Source organism: Onychomys torridus, chromosome 14 (genome assembly GCF_903995425.1).
Source record: "Onychomys torridus chromosome 14, mOncTor1.1, whole genome shotgun sequence".
In the NCBI taxonomy this organism is placed as follows: Eukaryota; Metazoa; Chordata; class Mammalia; order Rodentia; family Cricetidae; genus Onychomys; species Onychomys torridus.
Genome location: NC_050456.1, coordinates 75,305,121 through 75,322,840, shown reverse-complemented (window position 1 = coordinate 75,322,840; position 17,720 = coordinate 75,305,121). Strand labels below are relative to the sequence as shown.

Below are 17,720 nucleotides of genomic sequence, written 5' to 3'. Positions count from 1 at the left end.
ATTGTGGCAGCTACGACCACAGGGCTCATCTATAGGACAGCACCTGAACTGTTGACAGTCTAGCAGCAGGTCTCAGGTCCTTCTCCACTCCTCCTGCTCTGCTCCCCTTCAAAGCTCTTATCCTCTGTGTGACTTGCTCAGCATCTGCCTTATACAGACAGGAAGCTTAGTGAGGGCAGGAAACCAGATCTATCTTGTGCCCTCATTTTCTCTTTTATTCTTGACAGACTGCATGGCTATGTCCCAGGTGAAGGAATGATTGAATGGACGCCACACAGCAACCCAATAACAGTTCATTGTGTGTGAAGTCAGAGGCCTGTAGTGTTCTGCAGGCTGCATGTGCTAAGAATTCAGAGGTCACAGGAGGGCACAGGAAAGTTTAAAGGAAGATGAATCTTAAACTTTGTGGTAGGATTTGGCTAAATGAATCAGTGGGAGGGGAAAATTATTCCAATCTGGAAAGTGTGAAAATGGGCAGGAAGACTGTTTCCCACGTCAAGTTTTCTGAGGGATAAATGATAAATGGCTTAAGATGACTTCCAGATTCTGCAACTTTTTCAGGGGTTAAAGGTGAATAGAAAGAATAATGGTCATTCTGCTGACTAGAGTCTAAATGACACAGCCAGTGATCTAAAAACCTATGTTGGAAAATGTCACTTTATTATATGTGTCTGGAAGTGCAGATGGGGAAACAGATTTTTTTCTTTTTGCAGTAGATTCATTAAGTGTTTAGGAAGAGATTCTCTTCTGCACCATCTCCAACAGCCTGAGTAGTTTGAGGCTGAGACTAAACTCCATTTGTGCTGGATTGCTTTATGCCACTGTGAGGCTGAGGTCATCACCAGGTGCAAGGCACAGCACCTGCCTCACACCCTGTACTGGGTTGGATGATGATGATGCATTGGCATGAATAGAGCAAGTGTGGTAGAGATTGAAGAATGGGAGCAGCTCACACTTATTGAGCTCTCACTCTTGGCTATGAATCCTCCTCCTAGTGCATCAGGCCTAGACATTTTCTCCAGGTCACTCGTGTGGAGCTGGTGTCCCCTTTGTACTGAGGATGATTGGATGTGGGGGAGGCACTTCAATCCCAGGCTCTGCTGGGCTGGACAGGAGCTCCTTTTTCCATGTGCATGCTTTTTATCCTCGAATGCACCAGTCTCCATGGCTCCTGCCCCAACAGAGCTAAACACCAAGGTGTTCACACCACTTGCTGCTGGTTATCCTGGAAAGGCAGTCTGCTGATCTTTCATTCTGTAGCAGACTTGTTAGCTCCACAAACCTGGTGTAGTGTAGTATGGCAGAAATCATCCACATGGAAATAGTTTCAAGCTTTGCCTCTTTGTTTGGAGCCATATAATTGAAGAGTAGGGAGTTTTTAAAGTAAGACCATGCTTATTGTGATGGGGTCCCTGAGCTACCCATGGGCTGGTATGCACCTTCTGTGTCCATGGGGACAGTCCAGGTGCCTCACATTAGACTTTGCTGCATATGTAACCATTGAGATACCCGTATATTTCCCCTCTCCACCTCCCCCTGTTCTTGGGCCCTGAGTTGAAGGAGTCTACTGTTTCTTAGATTGGCATAGTCACATATCCCTGTCTCTGGCTTCCTTCATTCTTGCTCTTTGGAGAAAGGTAGAGCCATGTAACAAAAAGTCCTGTCTTCCTCTCAGTTGTCTTTGTATTCTTACTTTCCTTCTGCTGAGGCAGAACCCTCCCTTGGGAGCTAAGGCAGAACCCATGGTCTAGGTGAGGGGCCTGAACATTGCTCTTATTGCTGTCTCTTCATCTGCCTTCATTTTGTTCTCTGTCCTTGCTTGGTTCCCTCATGTCTCTGAAATAGCGATCTGCTGATCTTTTTTTTTTTTTTTTTCTGAGACATGGTTTCTCTGTGTAGCTTTGCGCCTTTCCTGGAACTCACTTGGTAGCCCAGGCTGGCCTCGAACTCACAGAGATCCGTCTGCCTCTGCCTCCTGAGTGCTGGGATTAAAGGTGTGCGCCACCACCGCCTGGCCGATCTGCTGATGTATAATCATAACATTTATTCTTCAACTCCCGCACCCTGGTCTGTTCCTGCCCAAAGCCAGGGAAATCTCCAGGAGGTCTCTAAGGGGCACCTGTTCACTGTCCAGTATCTTTACTCTGCCAAACACATGGCTTCTTCCCGCGGTTTCTCTGATGCCACGTTGCTGCACTGCAGTGTTGTAGGAACAACACTGCAAAGTGTTCCCGGAGCCTGTGGACTCTGGTTAGGAGCCAGCTGGACCGCTTTTCAAAACCCCATTCTGAAATCCTTTCTCATCTGTAACTATGGTCAAATATCATGTTCATTTGAAAGATAGCTCAAATCAATATATTGACTTCCCAGCATTCTGTTCCAAGTGAACAATTAACAATTATCCATTTTCTACATCATACTTAAAAGATAGGCACTGATTAAACTGTTCTTTCATGGAGAAATTGTTTCTAGAAATTGACTTTTCCAATGAAATTGGATTACTCTTAGAATGTGAGATAGTATTTCCTCTGAGGGTGGGGGCAAGAATAAAACCCATTTCAAAGCTGCTGACCAGTGAAGCATTTGATTAGGAAAATATGAGGTAAAGTGAACTTTTTATGGAAAAAGAAGCAATCAGCTTTCGTACTCCCACAGCTTGCTGGGCCCCCTGCAGTTGGCCCCATGCTCCTTTTTGTCCTTTGGTTGTTGTGCTCTGCTCAGTTTAAAGATGAAGTCTCATGTTTCAGAAGTAGTTTTCTTCATGACTTTTTTCCCCAAGAAATTTTAATGTTAATGGAGTGATAGCCAGAATGAGTGCCAAAGATATCCTGGTGCCTGCCCTCCCTCCCTCCTTCAAAGAACAATGTTTGATGAGGTTGCTTCTTCCTGTTCTGTATTCATACTGAATCGAGAGAGATGTTTCCCTTCCAGCTCTGACAATTGAACCTAGGGCGTCATATACATCAGACGCAAGTGCTCTGCTGCTGAGGCACTTTCCCCAGGGAAGGGAACTTATGTCCCATGTATGTCAAGTGGCTTTCTTCTTTCAAATGTAGCTGTGTTGACGGGCATGGGGGTTGAGGGCCGTGGCAGACAGCCTCAGCTGTTGCTCCTTAGAAGCTATTCACCTTGTTTTTTGGAACAGGGGTTTTCATTGGCCTCAAAATCACCATGTAGTCTAGTTTGGCTGACCAGTGTTCTTTTAGGGATTCACCTGTCTCTGTCTCCCCAGCCCTCGGATTACAAACAGGGCTGTGTCCTGCTCTTTTAATGTTGGCTCTAGGGGTCCAACTCAAATCCTCACACTTGCCTGGCAAGCATTATTGCTATGTCCTGACCCCCAGGCCTTTGTCATGGTTTTGTGTCAACATAATGAAATACCTAAGTTAATTAACTGAGAAAAAAAAATTATTTTGGCTCATAGTTTTAATAGTTTTGGTCCAAGATCAGGGACCTTATTGTTTTTGGCCTCTACGAGGTTGCTAATGAGGTATCTCATTGTGGTAGGAGCATGTACTGGAGAAGACTTCTCACTTTTTAACCAGAAAACAAAAAGGAAAGGCTTGCAGTCCCCAAATTCTTCTGCAGGGGAGGCTATATCCCCAGTAATTTAAGGATTCTCCATAAGGGCTTATCTTCCTGAAAACCTATGGCACTTCTTGGGGCCAATTATATAACACATGGACTTTTGAAAGGTGTTCATCCAACCCATAACATAATACAGTGAATATAGAATAAGTTTTTGCTTATTTAACAAATGGCTCTTAGCTACTACCCACAGTGGTGTAGATATATGAGATGATGCATGGTTATTCAGGTGAGCATTTCAGCTGTGGTAACATTCTGTTCTGACTCTAATGAACTAACTTGATTGTTGAGTTCATTATGATTTTAAGAGGCACGTTCACCACTGATGTTAAAGTGTGTCACTTGTCATATCCCAGGGCCGTATGTTACAGAAGATACAAAGGCAGTAATTTAGTCTTCCAGAGTGGAGCCCATGCCACAAGGGAAAGTTCTGTGGTCTTGTTGAGAGGCCTGTGTAGCTCTCAAAGTGAAAATGTTTGTCATGTCGTCCTGCCTTGACTGGCCTGGAGAAGTCGTGTTGAGGATTTTTGTCTTTGAAACCTTCTGTACCCTCTAGGCATGGGGAGAAATACAGACAACCAGAAACTGCCCTCTTCAAAATTTGAAGCTTTAGGAGAAATGAGATCAGCTGTGTTTTACTTTTTGTTGTCTACAGACCTCTCTGAGCCCAGTCTAACACTCAGAGGGTCATGCTCTGAGCTCTTACCCAACAGCTACAGGCAGGATGTGGTACAATAGGAGCCTTGACTTTGTAGCCTTGTTATCAGTGTGTCTTTCCACCAGCTGGTGATAAAGTAATGTGCATGATGTATGGGTTCAGATAGAGGATGGAAGTTATGGATGTTTTGAAGATCTTCTCAGTGTGACAGTCCTCCTCAGCTATTACAAGGGCTCAAAGAATTACACCAAAGTGGCTTGTATTCTTTAGCATCCTGATGAGCTGATAATCAGTGACTTCTTGGATTCTGCATTGTACCCCTAAAGTTTATTTCTTTCTAACTACTCACAGACTTACTTGATTTCCATTTGTTTGTTTGTTTTTTTGTTTTGTTTTTAAAATATGCTTTAAAATAGCCCAGTCTGGCTTTGAACTTCTGATCCTCATACCACCACCTCCCAAGTACTGGATTTACAAGTGTGGGCCACCATGCCCAGCTTCTTAACTTTCTTTAGGCTTAAAGGCTATGTCTTAGTTAATTTTCTGTTGCTGTGAAGACACCATGACCAAGGCAACTTACAGAAGAAAGACTTTCTTTGAGCTTGTAGTTGCAGAGGGTTAGAATCCATGACTGTCATGGCAGGGAGCATGGCAGCAGGCAGCATGGTGCTAGAACAGTAGTTGAGAACTCAAATCCTTATCTGCAAATAGGAGGCAGAGAGAGCTAACTGGGAAATGTTGTGGGCTTTTGAAACCTCAAAGTCTGCCTCCAGTGACACATCTCCTCCAACAAGGCCACACCTTTCCCAGGGGCCTGTCCTGAGAAGATTCCTCCCAGAGTCCTGGTGAAGACACATGTCCGGTGTGGGGTTATCTGTGGGAAAAGAATCTCTATGTACACTAGTTTCTTACATCTGTTTACTTTATTTCCTATAACAAACTCTATCTACATAGCTGCAGTTCCATCCTGACACTCAGTTCCTCTCTGTCCCTTCTTTTTCTGTTCTCTCATAGTTTTAGAAAGCTCCTATGCTTTTGATCTCATCTTCGTCTTCAGTTTCTTCATCCATGCTCATTTCTTCTCTTCCTACTCTCTTGACCTTTCCCAATCCTTATTCTCTACAAAAGATCTGCCTTGTTCTTTTCTGTCCAGCCATGTGACTCTGCCCTACCATCTGCAGAAACTCTGCCCTGTTCTCTTCTCTGGCCACTCAACTCTGACCAGGAATTCTGCCTCCCCTTCACTTGCACCTGGGTATGCAAAAAGCCCTATTGTCTTGAGTCACTTGCTCTGCAGTGCTACTAGGCCTGAAGGAAAGGGATGGTCTGAGCTTTATTTGCACAAGAAACAAAGCTATGCATCTACAGTCTGCCTGTCTCCTAGGCTCTCTATAGGGGTGTTACCTAGTGGATCAGCAGTAGGTCCGAGAAGCTTATTCTGTTTGCCATATGGCCTACTAGTATATGAGCATATAACAATTTCATAGCAGGAGATAGCTGATATATATTAAAAGCTGAATAACACCAAATATTCCCTGACAAATGGCTTCTCTCTAGAAAATTCCTCCATCCTTCTAGGTATAGCTTTAGTATATACAACTGAATCTCTATAATATATTCTTGCAGCCCGCAGCAACACCTCCTAATCCTTCCCAAACAGTTCCACAACTGCAAAACATGAATTCAAATATATGAGCCTATGGGGGCCATTATTCAGACCACTGCAGGCTGAATGAACATTTAAGAGTTCAAAGTCCATTTTTCTATCCACATGACTAGGAGAGTTGAAAGTAGCTAAAAGATGCCATCACTGTAAAGCTTGAAAGTAGACAGGTTCAATGATTAATGAAACTGTGGGGTATCTAGGGAGCTATTGAGATTTATCATGGAACTGATAGGAATTTCTGATAATGGAATATTGGAACTGGCTGGAATGCCAGTGTGGCATAATTCTGTAGAAGTACCAGAAAATGAAGTGTGTATATGGTCTCTATGTTTTAAAAATGTAAAAAAAAAAACAAAAAAAAACAAAAAAAAAAGTGGACCGTGTGTGTGTGTGTGTGTGTGTGTGTGTGTGTGTGTGTGTGTGTACACGCACACACATTTTTATATTTTCTAGGCCAGGCTGGTAGTGATGGTGTGCGTGTGTTTGTGTATGTGATAAGAATCAAGACCAGGGCCTCTTTCATGCTTCTGAGCTGTAGTCAGAAGCAGTGGTTTTTTCTTTTTTTTAAGTGTTGTGAGGGGAATTAGGCCCCATGATGGATAGGAGCCCTCCAGGTCTGAGGTGTATTGCATGTGTGCCTTTCCTTCCAGTTTGAATAGCCACACTGTTTGTCTGGTCGTTACTGCTGGACACTTGGCCATGCATGTCAGTTTGTGTGAAGCAAGTGTACATTTACTATGTCAGAACCCCAGCACTTCACTCACAGGAGCAGGACAGCTAGCCTTTTCCTTAGACTCCTGAATAGGGACATCTGGGTTGCTGTCTAGCCTCATCGTTATTAAGTGGTTAGCCTGTCCCTCAGTTTCCTGAACATTAGAATGAGGCTGACGGTGATAACTATTTTGGAAGAATTTTGGTGATTAAATATACACAGGTTAAGTTCTTGTTGTCACCTGCACAGAATACAGAGCTGGCAGTCATTGTCATACCCTTGTTCTTCTGGAAACAGTGCTCTCCTATGTCTGCTTATGTACACATTCCTTTCCCAGGGCAAGAGTTATAGGTTCACCCTGGATGTCAGCCACTCTGCAAAGGAAGTGGCTCAAAGTGCACATGCCCAACTCTCGTCATATGCTGTTCTACCAGCTTAGACAATGAAAAGTAAAACTATGCTGTGAAGCTGAAATAATTCTAGTCTGCTTTCTCGCTTGTTTCTTTCTTTCTTTGTTGTTATTTGAGGCAGGATCTCAGTTAGTACCCCTAGCTGGTCTAGAACTCACTCTGTAAACCAGGCTTTGAATATACAGAGATCCACCTGTCTCTACCTCCTGAGTGCTGGGATTAAAGAAATTTGCTACCATGTGCTGCTAGACTGCTTTTTGATGAAAATATGTTCATATAAAACAATTGCTTTGCTATTCTGTTGATTTCCTCTTTTTTTTTTTTATGTTGAGAATGAGGGATTGGAAATCTATGCAGCTTCTGAGTAAATACTGGCCAAGGAACATGGCTTGACTGTGCTTGAGTCCTCCTGTCAGTCAGCAGAGATGTCTGAGGCTGGGTGTAAAAGTGGACAGAAGTAGACTTCCCATGGTTGAGTGGAAGCTCTGAGGTGGCACAGCAGTTTCCTCAGCTAATCTTCCCAGGGTGAGCACTGCATGATTGGAGGGAGCAGTTGTGTGTGCACAGGGTGGGGCGAGAGCTTGTCTTATCTTGCCCCTTGCTGGATTCTTAAGATAAGCTATGTTCAGAGACAGTTGAAAAACATGGACACGTTCTCTGCTGCTCAGGAACAGACTGCTGAGGTGAAAGGCAGAACGAGGAGGGAGGGAAAGGGGTGTTTCTGGGCGCTTCAGTCCATTCAGCTAGGCCCTGCTGTGTGTGTGTCTGTGTCTCTCTGTGTGTCTGTGTGTGCATATGTATGTGCATGTCAGTGTGTGTCTGTCTGTGTGTAAAAGCAGGCTGTCTAGGAGTGCTCCTCTGGGTCCTTGAAGTGGTGTTGTTTTGAAATGTTGTCACTTGGCATGTTCTTGCCTGCTGTCCAGGCCTGTGCAGATTGACATTTCTCAGGTGCCCATGTTACAGCTGTCCTTACTTGGAAGAAGGCTTTCCTTCTTGGAGGGAAAGATGTCTTTGAGGCTCTGTGAAAGTCCTGGGGCCTCGCTGCTGGTGGCTGGAGACATATCTCTGCCTTACTAGCTTACCAGTAGGGAAAGGAGATGCCTTGGAGTAACAGGGCTCTGGGAACCTGGGAGGTTGTGAAGGTGAGTGGCCCTGCAGTGGGGATGAACTGTGGCCTCTCATACCATCTGTTGTCTTATTTCACCTTCCTCTGGCTTTGCTGGATAGTAACCATCTGAGGTTGTTAATTCTGTGTCTTCCTCTACCATCAGAGGCACTCAAGATTTGTTGATGGATCAATCTCTTTCTTTTTAAAGATTTTTTTTCCCTGTGATGAATAATTGTCTACTGTTTACTTATCTTCAAGTTTTTTCTTTTTGAGTCAGTAAATATTTTAGTAAATAAGCGATTGACAGTCCATATTTGGTTGATTTGGGCCCAGTTCAGTGTAGATTGATTGTCCTTTGGTATATACACATGTTAACTAATATACACTGCAGAAAGGTATTTTTGTAATATTTTAGCAGACTGCAATTAAATTTAAATTGCATGTAGATTATAGATTCAGTCATCTAAAAAGTATTTGTTAATTATAACAAACAATAGTGTTATTCTGATTTCATTTTAAGATGATATATATTGGCTAGGAAAAAACTATATAGGAGTAAAAAGCAGGAGGTCTTGATTAGATGTGTATCGATGTAGTTAAATTTTTATTTGATTATATTGAGTGAGTTTGAAGAACTTTATGATGAAAAAATTCCCCGAAGAATTGAATGTAATCTGTGTTTAAAAATAAAGGTCTTAAAAATTGATTTTTCCTTCAAGAGCTGAATATATGAAGCATGCTTTGATTCTGATTTATGACCATCAAAACTAAGTTGTAGATTCAATAGATATTTTATAACTTGTCCTCCTGTTAAACTGTGCTGTATCCACTTAGAAAATAAAGTACAAGAGGAAGGTTCATGACGGCTAGAAATGTGCTGCCTGTGCTATCTGCAGCTGGCCTTGATCACGTGATGTCCAGTGTCTGGCCTCCCTTTTGTTCCCATCTTGCAGCTCTCCTTTATTTTGCCTCTTTCCAGGGAAATCTTTTTTCCTTCTTTGGTATTGTTTTGAAGAGAAAAGGGCTCCATCCAGGCCCACAGGACCTGACCCACAGGGTTGTCCTTTGCTTCTCTCTCTCTCTCTCTCTTTTTTTTTTTTGCTTGATTTGCTGAGGTACCTATCAGTGTTACATCAGATGGTGTTCTGTTGAAAGCCCTGCAAATCATCCAGTGGAGAAGCATACATGACTATATCCACCCCAAGGTCAGATGTGAAGTTCTGTGTCTGCTTTCATCCTAGTAGCAATAAGAGAAAAGGGAGTTAAGTATGTCTGTCTTTGGCAGATGAAACCAACTGTCCCTTTTAATGTATGTTTAAGTCATGCAAAATATATGTATTTTAATCATATCAATTTAATTACACAGTATTATGGCTTTTCATCAGAACAAGCTTAGATGCAACTTATAAAATACATTCCCGTAGCTGTTGAGAAGAGCAGTTGTTGGACTGCCAGGTGTATTTTGGGATTCATTATGCATTGCAACAGTTGTAAATTCTTTAAAATGTGGTATTTAGGAGTCATTTTTATAGACTGATCAACTTCCCTTTTAGCATATTTGAATGTCTCTCTGAAATGACTGTTTGTATTCAAGTTGGCCCCCAGAAACGTAGCAGTCCAGGCATAAGAGAAAGGGATGATGGATTTCGGGAAGATTCATGCCCTGGTCTTTTTAGTGTTGGAATGTTTCTTTTTTCTTCAGCGTTTCCAGTCTTTCTTTAGGTTAAACTTGTTTCATTTGAGATTTGGTTTAGGAAACATCTAGCCATAGTCATGCAAGTGCATTTTAAAATGTTTACAATTGCCTATTTCCCAGCGTTAAACACAAAACCACCCTTAATTCAAATGCATTTTGTTCCTGTGCACAACTATTAATGTTTTGAAGCTACTTCGAATACCAAATGTTCTGGATTAGGGTCCACATAATAATGGAGCATGCTTGTTTTGGTTCTTCACAGAGCTTTGTTGTAAGAGCTTAAAATAAGACTGCAGCTGATTTGTGTGATGCATGATAACTGTTTATTTAATGTAAGTGCACCCTGGATCTCTCCTCTCTGATCAGCCTGAGGAATTTGCATGCTGCATAGCAGCCATCTTCTTTTATACTTTATTAAATATCTGTCAATTATAAATATCAAGGTTTTACATTAATGTCAAGATAGTACATCAAAAATTCATGGAATATGTGACTTTTTCCAAGGGTATTTAATACTTAATGCATTTGTGTCATTTTTCTTTTCAGAGATATTGACAGGTTTTATTAAGTGTTTGTTAGGGAGATTTCATTTTTATCAAGGGACTATAAAGAGAAGCTGCATGCTAAATCAATTTTAAAAGCCAGAATATCATTCATTTTTCCATCTTCAAACACTTATAATCCGTAGATTTTATTTAAATTTCTTCTTGGTTTATTTTTGTTTTATGTGAGTGATAGTTCATGACAGAACTTTAATAAGGATCAACTATGCTGACTGTAGTGGTTTTTAATTTCCTTAAGCATCACTACCAGAACCATGCAATATGGTAAATTCTTCAAAATGTCATACTTACATATTTAGCAATATTACTCCTTTTTATTGAGGCCAAACAAACAATTTTAGATATTAATCTTCCGCAAACATAGTGATTATTTTGTACTAGGCACAATATTGGTGTTTCTCGAGGAGGATGCCTCCTTTGGATGGAAAAGGGAGTGAGTGAATGCTTTAGAGGGTCACCTACCAGGCCTTACATTCAGATTCTAGAATTATTTTATTTTCACTGGCTTTTTCTTTTTTCTCTCTCTTTCTTTTTTTTTTTTTTTTTTTTTTGAGGTAGAGTTTCATATATAGTCCAGGTTGGCCTCTTTTTCCCAAGTAATTGGGACGACAGGGATGTACCACCAACCCTGGCTTTAGAAAGTGAGCCTGGTGCTCCCTATCTGATTGATCACAGCGGTGCCGGTTGTTTATTTCCCCAAACCTCAAGTATTCATTATGCTCAAGAAGGAAAAACCGTTGATTACATATGATTCAGAAGAAAACCTCCGTCTAGTTTCAGAAGCTGTTTACTAGGGTGTGGAGTGGAGCAGTGAGTGAGTCATCGGGGTCCAGGCTGGCTCCTGTGGGCCCTGCCTTGAAGGCCTGGTTCTTGTGTCCAGTTGAGGAGACTCTGTACCCCATCTCACATGGATCTTTGGGAAACTAGAGCCACTAAAATCAGTTGGTCACCAAGAGTGAGGTTCCTCTTTCAACTGGCTGGATGATCTTTAAAATGCTGGGAAAGCATGCCAGGGTGAAGACAGGCTTGTAGTAGTTTATTCCCAGAAGGGAGCCGAGGATTCTTGCCATGTACTAGGAGACAACATTTTAAAAGCTTTCAGTCCACTTCAAATTAATTTAGACAACAGTGAAAGTGATTGATTAAAAAAAAAACCTTCAATCTAGGTATTAAATGAAAATTGTTTGGAGTCAACATTTGTCTTTGTTCATTTTTTTTCAAAATAAAGGAAGCTATTTATTTTCAACAGTAAATTAAACATTAAATTAAAAAAATCATAGATGAATTATTTTTTATAGTGAATACTCACTCCCAAATCCTTGAGAAGTACTGTTTAAACATGATTAGATTATTAGGTATGGGTTTTGTTTTTGATTTTGGTTTTTTAGAAACATGACTTTATTCAAATGACCTGAAACCCCTGTGGGCTACCACAGTGTTGCTGGTAGGGATTGCACGCACTCTTCCATGTCGCCAATAGATGGCGCTGGTGTCACAGTAGTGAGAGCCCTGCAGAGGAGGGAGCCACTGGCCACCTCAGTGCCACATTTTGCTTCACTCTGACTGTTAAGTTCATGTGTCAGTGCAGACTGGCTTTTATACTAGAATCTTGTGTGCTAGACATACCCAGGTTTTTGAGAACAACTATTTCTAGTGGCTTCTGAAAATATTATATAACCACAGAGAAAAAGAATAGCCAACTTCTATCTGAAAGTGTACTTACACATTTTTTATGAGGTTTTCTTTGTGCTGGTTTTTACTAGGACTGTTAGGTCATGTGGGATATATGTAAGCTGTTAGAAGGAACGTGTTGGCACTAACTGTCCCCCTCTTGGCCCTGGAGCAGTCACTCATGTTCCTGAGGAATCCAAGCCTGTCTGAAGATAATCAACTGTTGGTAGAGTCTTCAAGTCCCTTTGAAAACTGAAAAATGTCATCTTTTTTCCTACTTAATATCAGACTTTTGAGGAGGAGGGTGTTAAAATTTGAGTATTTATGAAATTTCACATAGGAATTTACCAACTTCAAAAAGGCTGTAGTAAATGCCATAGTTGAAGTGAATTAAAATATTTTTTTAAAAAATAACATTTCCCCATCTTTTAGATTTTGAAAAGAGACATCTGGGGTGTGCAGAGTTCTCAATAATACAATACTGTGAAATTTCATTTTATTACAAGAGAAAGGAAAATTTATCTATAAGATCCATTTTCTCTACTATTTTGAAGTTTTCTGTTAATTCTTACTAGGTTAGTTTTGGGAGGAGAGAGGGTTTTATGCTGATTTGTATGTTTAAAGGAAAACATGGGCTCTGTCTTGGCTAAATTTAATGATTAAGAGAAAAACATACCCTGTGCCCTCAGAGCACAGCATACACTTACTGGTCTCTGGAACAGATGTGCCTTATTACTGACCTTCCCAGGGTCAGCATTTCCTGAGTCAGACTGGACTGTTTTGTAGTTGTCTTAAAGTCTCATTTAATTTCACATTGTTAGTACAGATATTCATGTGTCTCATTGTAGATGTGTTGAGTTCTGGCTGTAGCTCAGGCAGCTCTCACGTTCTCGATCCCCCACCTTAGCCTCTCAAGTGCTGGTGTTGACTGGTGTGCACTGCTACACCTGACTCAATGTGCATCTTGAAAGTTCTTTTTACATTTGACTTTTCTTCCAAAGGGTTAAAATGAGGCTAAGAAGAGGGAAGAAGCAGGCACCTGGGAGCTAACACCCAATTGGCCGCCTTTTGTAATATATAATTTGCCTAAGATTGTGCACTGAGCACAAGCTTTTGTTTTCTAATTGATTTACGGTTTGAGCCACTTTTCCCTCATCCCTACTGCCCTACACACAGTGCCAGCAAGCACATTACAGGGAGCGGTGATGAATTACAGTGCACTTGTGGTGCCAGTACCTGGAGCAGGAATTTGTGCTGCACGGAGCCACGTCAACAGGCGGAAGGATCAGCTCCGGCAGAATCTTGTCTCTAGCTCAGAAGCCACCATTTGTTCTTCTGATCACTGCTGCAATCTGTCTATCTGACTGTAATTGAACATAAAGATTAAATCACATTGCTACAGCTTCTAATTTCTTAATTGAGACAAAGTTTTAAGTGCTCAAAGGTCTAAAGAGGAGGGACTTGTGAAGAAGGAATGTGAAACTATAAGATTTTTCTCCTGTGTATGACATTTTGGATATTTTATTAAATGTTCTTTTGTCTAGAAAAAGAATCATTTAAAATAACACTGGTCTGCTTTACCTTTTTCTTACTTGTAAGATTGACTTCATTCTCATGAGACTTCGCTTGATTTCCTATGTTTGATCCACATTTACTGTGTAAATAATTCATTTGCACGTAAGTCGATTGTCATCAAGAGATATAAGTTAGAGAGTGTGAAAGAAACTCCAGCACACTATAGGGCCTATAAATGTTGCTTTTTGTGACATACAAAGGGATTAAAATCTAGTCATAGGGCATGAGACCCCAAGATAGGCAAGCCCTCACTCCTGGCTTTGCAGGCTCTGGTGTTCCCTTCAGAGCCGGTGCTCATAGCAGTGGGCGTGTCTGCTTTGTGAAGGCAGTCCACCTTAAACTGTTTTGTGTGGTGTCTGTGGGTTCCGGATCGAAGTATGAAGGAGCAGATTTATGGCGGCCGCTGGGCACAACAAATTAAGTTGACAGTGATGTATGAGGGCACAATAGCACGCTGATCCCTCAGTCACGCTGATCCCTCAGTCACGCTGCTGGACGCCTCCTGCTTCCTTTGGCTCTTGTTAGGGTCTGTTAGCAGCTAAATAATGAGATTCTGTTGACTGATTTCTGTTTTCCCTTTTTCTCTTCTCACCTCTGCTTCCTAAAACCACTCGTTCCCAGACCCATCCTCATGCCAACAAACTGCCCTTGAAGGATTCTTTCACTTACGAGGACTACAGGTTGGTGTAAGGGGCACTGTGTTGAGGGTGGTTTCTGAGAAATGCAGGATCTGGAGGTGAGGGAAGCTCATCAGCCAGCAACCTGCTGTGACCATCGCAGTGCTGTGCTGAAATAGGGCGGTCCCAGAAGCCACAGCGAGCAGCTTTGAGAAGCACCAGCATTTTGACAGCCACTCAGAACCTGCTGGGACCCTGTAATGCTGGTAGCTTGGTGGAAGTAGCGACAGGGCGTTTGAACTTAACATTAGTGTTAAGTATTGCTAAAGGAGTTTTTTTTTTTTTTTTTTTCCTCTTTTTGAGTAGATCATGTTAGTGGGAAGTGTGGATTCTTTTTGAACAAAAAGTTAATGCCCTACACAACGTAATAAAAGTGTCATGTCTACATCTCATACACGCCTTAGAGAGGAGAGACAGCATCCACTTGACAGTGAGGCTTAAAACAGGGTAGAGTCAGCATTTGGGTGAGAAGGGGAGCTGCCGGTGGGGACCTTTCATCACCTTGCTGCTAAAGGCTGAGACCTCTGCTGCTTCTGCTTCCTTTTAGCACTCTTCCTTGCATAGGCTTCATTTCCTGTCCCTCCTCCCCCAGTCCTGGATTCAGTTCTAAATGATACAAAAGGACTGGAAACTGTGAACTGCACCATAACCTCAGCTTTCTGGCTGCGTGTATTCTCGTGCAGGTGGCTTTTAGATGCTTCACTCTTAATTCTCTTATTTTCTTTCTGTTACAGGTGGGCAGTCTCTTCAGTTATGACTCGACAAAACCAAATTCCCACAGAGGATGGCTCCCGGGTGACCTTGGCCCTGATTCCTTTATGGGACATGTGCAATCACACCAACGGCCTGGTAAAGATCTCCTCCTGGGGTTTAGTCTGGAGGCCGCTGAGCTGGGTGGACTTTCTACCCAGCTTCCTGTTTCCCCTTGCCAGCTCCCACCAGGAAGAAAAGCAGAAGCAAACCCTGCTGCTTCCTGCCTCCCTCTAGTAGCAGCTGAGTGTCCTCTTCACACTGAAAACTGAAGAGGCCAGTCTTAGGCCTCTTGGAGAAGGGGCAGCCCCTGCATTTGTGTGTTCTGAGTCACAGCCCTAGCTCTCAGGCTCATTCTCTTGTCTTACTAACCATGGACTGAATGGACACACCACTTTGCTATTTTAGTCTCTTACAAGTATGGGTTTATTGAAGGAAACTTTTCGTCTTTCTCTCTTATGGCCCCCCCTTTTTTTTTCCTCTGCTGATTCCTTTCCACCCCTTTCCCCGCTGTGTTCCTCACCCTCTTTGATTGACCTGCTTTGCTCAGGAGCCCATGTGTGGGGAGGTTTGTGTGCTAGGTCCTGGGCACAAGTGCAGGGGGCTCATCTTCCTGTGGCTGACTTTGAAGGAGGAGGCAGGTCCTGCTCCTCCACATTCTTGCGTCCCAGGCAGTGTGAAGCAGAAGCTTTCTCTGTGCTGAGGACTTCCTGGTCCTCACAGGTGGGGGTGACAAAACCCAGATCATCCTGAAGTCCTCAACACTGCTAGTCTGCAGGGTGAGTTGGGTTTGATTCCTGCTTCTCAGTGCCAGCTTGCTTTGTTATTATTAGCCATATTATAAATAGATTAGAGAAATGCTGAAAATGATTATTTCACATCTCTACAGCGGCCAGAGCACATGCGCTCTGCACCAAGCACTCAAGACAGACTGTCCTTGCTAATTCTGGTGGTCTTTCAAATCTTAATATTTAAATTGTAGCAAGGAAGAAGAATTACACTTTTATAATTACATTTTTGTCTTAATTTAGATATGCTTAATTTAATTAGCAGGACTAAGAAATAGCATGTTTTACGTTTTCATTAATGAATATAATTTTACATTCTTTGTCCTTTTTTTTTCTCCTTTAGAGATATTTTTTAAACTGATGATAAGCTTGAAATTAAACAAAATTTTAAGTAGCTTTAAATATCTGACCTTTGTATTTTCTTTTTCCCTCTTTATATGAACTGGATCACTGTTTCCCAAACTCAGTTGATCATTAAAGTTTATTTTCTATTCCAATGTTAAAAAAAATCAGAAATAATTACATAACACAGAAGTCTATTAAAGGAAGCCATTCTTCCCCTAGGGTCCCAGTCTCCTCTGGTTCACTAGCTACACAGAAGGGCTACAGCTCAGGGCTCTGCTCTCCTGTCTTTGACATGTTCGCAGGTGTGCTGACTTGGGCGTTGGTGTTTCTTCCCTGCCAGCATGATAAAGCTGTGCACTCTTGAGAACAGAGGCCTCTTGGTATCTTTTCTCTAATGGACTGGGTGGTTGTGATTGCCCATTGCTCTCTGCTTACCCTCAGGAGGTTTCTTCCTTGTCCCACACACCTAACTCAACACCTTTGGTGATTTGTTTCCTTTGTCTTACAGTTTCAGGGGACATTGAGTACTGCAGGATTTAAGGAATGGAGTTTTCAAACTGTAAAACTGTATCATCTGTGACCAGTTAGCTGCTTTTTAAAGTGAAATACTTGAACTCAAGCTTTTATTCTCCCGTGTCTATATTGATTCTCCTTGTATTGTTAGACAGCCAGACTCCCACGGGGGAAAGAAAGGAGCATTAACCAGTGCTGTCTGCTTTGAACACTAGTCCTGAACCCTAGGGAAGGCAGGAACAGTGCTGTCTACGATTTTGAAGAGTGGGGGTGAAGTCCTTTGCCACCTGGAGAAGCAGGTTTTGAGAGGTCACAAGGCTCAGCCCTAAGTTATAGAAAATAACTCCTATGTGGGGATGGAGTCCAGAAGTCAAGGTTGCATGGCTTCCTCTAGTGTTCTCTGCCTTGTATTTTTGAGACAAGGCCTCCCACATTAAACCTGGCACTCGCTGCTTTGGCTAGGCTGTCTAGGAGGTTACCTGACCCCCAACCCCCATCCACTGTGATAATGTCAAAGCTGCACACCACTATGCTTGGGCTTATTTGTTTAAGTTAATGTAGATGCTAGAGATCCGAACCAGTTTCTTATGCTTGCACAGCAAGTGTTTTAACTACTGAGCCATTTCCCTCATCTTGGAAATGCGCATCTTTAAATCTTGCCTGATCTGTCTAAAATGAACAGAACTGACAGAATTCCTTTCTTGAAGCCCTTCAGTTTACTTGAGAAGGATTCTCATAAGTGGTGTTTACAGGGCATGGTGTGTGATGCCTGTTGGTCAGTATGGGAAAAATCTTTCAGGGCCCTTCTGTTTAGCTGTTGAAGATGTTTAGATTCCAAACTTAGAGCAAAAGCCCAGTCTCATCTACCTCTGGCTTCTTGCTGTCCCTAACATCATTACAGTCCACCTCAGACCCTTTGTGCTTGCTGCTGCTCCTGCCCAGAACATTTGTTCCTCAGATGCTAATGAGACTCAAAGTTATTGTCATCAAATGAGGCCAC

The 17,720-nt window shown here is 42.2% G+C and overlaps 1 protein-coding gene across 1 annotated transcript in view; it reads left to right on the top strand.

Moving 5' to 3' along the window:
* The window catches only part of Setd3 (SET domain containing 3, actin histidine methyltransferase), a 72,205-nt gene that overhangs the window by 45,123 nt on the left and 9,362 nt on the right, over positions 1-17,720 (top strand). The window contains exons 7-8 of the mRNA XM_036205854.1: positions 14,269-14,327; positions 15,059-15,173. Of these exons, the coding sequence (XP_036061747.1) occupies positions 14,269-14,327; positions 15,059-15,173 (174 nt within the window). The remainder of the gene's footprint in view (positions 1-14,268; positions 14,328-15,058; positions 15,174-17,720) is intronic.